General features: G+C 50.8%; 1 protein-coding gene across 1 annotated transcript; it reads right to left on the bottom strand.

Annotated features, from left to right (window-relative positions):
* Nucleotides 1–1,467: 1,467 nt before the first annotated feature.
* Nucleotides 1,468–3,187, bottom strand: Lrrc30 (leucine rich repeat containing 30). The gene has a single exon (XM_021218549.1). The coding sequence runs from the start codon at nt 3,057–3,059 to the stop codon at nt 2,157–2,159; it is 903 nt and encodes a 300-aa protein (XP_021074208.1). The 5' UTR covers nt 3,060–3,187; the 3' UTR covers nt 1,468–2,156.
* Nucleotides 3,188–3,666: the final 479 nt, after the last annotated feature.

Genomic DNA, 3,666 nt, shown 5'->3' on the forward strand with positions numbered 1-3,666 from the left:
TGGGCTAGTAGAGAGCTGCGGGTCTCCTGGTACTCCACGTGGGACTGGAGGAGGCTTCCTTGGAGGCCTCCAAGAGACACAGGTGAGATCTGTTTGCAGCAGCATGTTCAAGAGAGGACTGCAATGAGCAGATGTGTGAATGGCAAGTGGTATCTAATTATCAGCTGTAGGAACTGGCTTTCTTCTTTTGTGCATGGGAAAACTGGCATTGGAGTTTGTTTGGGTAGAAAAATCATTTGTTCCTGTAAATCTGTGGACCCCCCCCCCCACTCTCCCCCAACCGTCCTCCCCCAGTATCTCTTGGGAAAAGAAGGAAGGCAGCTGCACACAGCAAGAGCCTTACCCTGGTTCTTGGCAGCAGCCTCTGCCTGATGCTTTATTGCCCTTCCTATGCAAGGAGAGGGGAGAACTCAGGGGTGCTCAGGTTAGAGGCCTGCAGGGCGAGGAGAAGTTGATTGATCACCCCACCTGTGCTCGGAGCTGGCTTCACATTGCTGCCAGGGCTCTGAGACTCAAGGCAAGCTATGCCAGGGTCTTGGTATTTCTTGCTTCTTGGGGATCTCAGCTTAACACACTTGTTGAAGAACCATGAGGGTCCCTGTCTTTCACCCAACTTTGATCTCTTTGGTAGAAAGCACAGGATGTCATCTATCTTGGAGCCCCAGCCTCCTGTTGTGGCTCGAGAAAGAGCTATAAAAGTTTAATTCAGTTGAACTAAAGGCATTAATATGAAATTAACTCTAAAAGTCCCTCTAGCAATTTCAGACCCTAGGATTTGCTGATTGGTGTTGCTATTTACTATAAACTGTATGCAAGAAATCGGAGGAGTCTGCTCTGGGTGGACTTGAAGGTATATATATATATATATATATATATATATATATATATATATATAGTATGAGTGCCTTGCCTACGTGTGTGTATGTGCACCATGTTCATGCCCGGTGCCAGAGGATGCCAGAAGAAAACATCTGATCTCCTGGGACTTGAAGTTGCTGACAGTTTTGAGCTGCCATATGGGTGCTATGACCAGATCCCAGGTCCTCTACAAGAACAAGCCCTATCTCTCTAGTCCCTCCACTGTAGCTTTAATATTGACATCTCCCAAGGTGTCTGGCTGCCCCTGGACAGCATGATCGTGTGACCCAGGCTCGCTGTCTAAACTTGCCCTTGTGTCTGCTGGGCTAAAAGCTGCACCCTCTTAAAAGCAATACAAAGACCGGCTTAGGACCTCGTTTGCTTACATGCCCTTAGGTGAAACTCAGGTGGTGTGTATAGTCATCCATCCAAACCATTAGAGGATAACTGCTTTGTACATGTGGCTTGTCCTTACTGTACCCTCATCTCCCACCTCTGGGCTATTCTCCCTGCAGTTTACTCTGCCTCTGAGAAAAGAGTAAAAGCAGAAAGGACAACTGTTGGGGGGTGGGGGTGGGGGCTGGGAAAGAAGACGGAGGCCCCACACTGAGACCATCATGTTTATTCCCTGAAAGCCACAGTGCCATCTGGTTGTCACCAGCACACACAACCGAGAATAGCCCCCGATACAGATCCCGTAAGCGTCTTAAAGGAACAGTTCCTATGATCGTTTCCCCCAAACCCGGAGGGACAGCTTTGCCTGTTTTGGTCCCAGACATCACTGAGAGTCTATCCTCTCCTTACCCATTCCTCTGGAAAGAAGCTGGCTTGGGGCCCGACACAGGAACTTGTCTTGCTGTTGCCGCCTCGCTGCAGGTTATCCGTTGAAGGAGTGGAAAACACCTAAAAGGAGATGATTTCTGCCCTTCCCACCATGCTTGGCACACAGGACATACAAGTATATATTTGATCTTGGAATCATGTCAAGTTTGACTTATCATTCACGTTACTGAGAGCTAAGCCTCACTGCTAGAGTAGATTAAAGCCTGCTTCAAGTCACACTTTGAGTGAGATGAACGTATTTTCTTGGTCAGGGATACCAGGATACTAAGGACAGATAAGGTTAAAAACAAAGGTCTCACCTGGTCCGATGCTCCACAGCAAATTAGCAAATGGGAGCCCAGCCCTGATAGACACTAGCGTTAAAACCCTTCCACTAGAGAAGGACCCCAGCTAACAGAGTCCACACAAGCTGACCCTTGTCCATGTGTCTGATGTCCATGCCTCTGCTGTCTGCCTCAGTTGTGCTTTTTGTCCTTCAGGTAGCTGTAGAGCATCTCCAGACCCCCCTCCACCAGCTCTGGCAAGGGCTTGGATAAAGGATTATGGGAAATGTGCAGCCCTTTGTCCATGGGATTCCACGCGATCCTCCCCAGTCTGCAGAGCAGGTAGAGTTCATCCGGAAGGGTCTGGATGTCATTGTTGTTCAGGTTCAGCAGCTCTAGGCTGGTGACGAGACAGAGCGACCTGGGGAAGGAGTGGATGTTGTTGCTCTCTGCAATGAAGATCTGCAAGCTAGCCAGGCACTGGATGCTCTCTGCAATGTTTTCTAGGCGATTGGAGCCCACATGCAGGAAGTCCAGCTCCTTCAGAGAGAATACACAAAGGGGGATGTGAGCAAAGTAGTTGTTGCTGAGGTTCAGCTTCCGAAGTCTGGAGAGGTCTGCAAAGCTGGCTGGGAGCTGGGACAGGCAGTTGTGTGACATGCTCAGCACTTCCAGGTTCCTGCACAGGCTGAGCTCGGCGGGCACCTCCGCCAGGCAGTTCATGTTGAGGAACAGGACCTTGAGGCTCTGGAGGAGACTGACTTCCCTGGGGAGACTCTTGAGGCAATTCCCACACAAGTTTAGGACCACTATCCGGGTCAGCCTGCCCACCTCAGGCGGGAGAACTCGGAGCTGGTTGTGGGACAGATTGAGTTTCTGGACCTCCAACAAACCCCACAGAAAATCTGGAATGTCTGTCATCCCTTTGGTGACTAAGCTGAAGCTGACGTGCCGCATGCCACGCTTCAGCAGGGACCGTGGGTCCTTCCCCAAGAGCAGGGTGTCTTCCCACGAAGAGAACTTCTGTCTCTTCCCCAACAGAAGCCTCTTGGGGTCCTTGTCGTTGGAGCTGGCCCTGGACTGTTTGGTCCCCATGGGCTCTTCCTTTCCTCCTTCAAGGTTAGATGTTGGTCTTGCCTGAGCTCCCAGCGTCAGACTGGTAAGCAGTGGCAGTGTGGAGGTGAAGACAAGGGATCCTAGAGTGGATAGAGCTTGTCTTACCAGGCCTTGCAGATGACGGAGTCGGAAACCTACATGGTTGCAGGAGAGCTGGACCTGTTTCTGGGGGTGTGGTGAGATGGTTTCTCTCTGAGTGGACAGCAGGTTGTAATGATACCCTTGTCTCTGAGGCTTCCAAACAGAACTGCTCGCTTCCCTCTGTGCGCCACAAGACAGCTGTCACCGTCCGTTCTGCAGGAGTTTTACTGACCTGGTATGTGCTCACAGGTCACAGGGCGGTTTCAGATAACTGCTCTCTCCGCTCTTCTTTGGTATCACAGTTGAGCAGGGTGATTAACAAATGGGGCTAGAAAAAGAAACAAAGTAGAAAAGTACAGCTGACCTGACGGCAGCCATCCCTGGCTGAGGGAGCTGATCCCGGAGAGAGTGGGCATTGCAGCTTGCCTGGGCGCTATAGCTGGAGTTAGGTTTCCAGAGCCAGGGCTCATCGGATGTTGTCACTGTGCCCACTGCAAGTGTCAAT

Source organism: Mus pahari, chromosome 18, assembly GCF_900095145.1.
Source record: "Mus pahari chromosome 18, PAHARI_EIJ_v1.1, whole genome shotgun sequence".
Taxonomy (NCBI): Eukaryota; Metazoa; Chordata; class Mammalia; order Rodentia; family Muridae; genus Mus; species Mus pahari.

Bases quoted from the DNA above. Each gene is read 5' to 3' on its own strand.
- Lrrc30 (XM_021218549.1), bottom strand. From the start codon at position 3,059: ATGGGGACCAAACAGTCCAGGGCCAGCTCCAACGACAAGGACCCCAAG.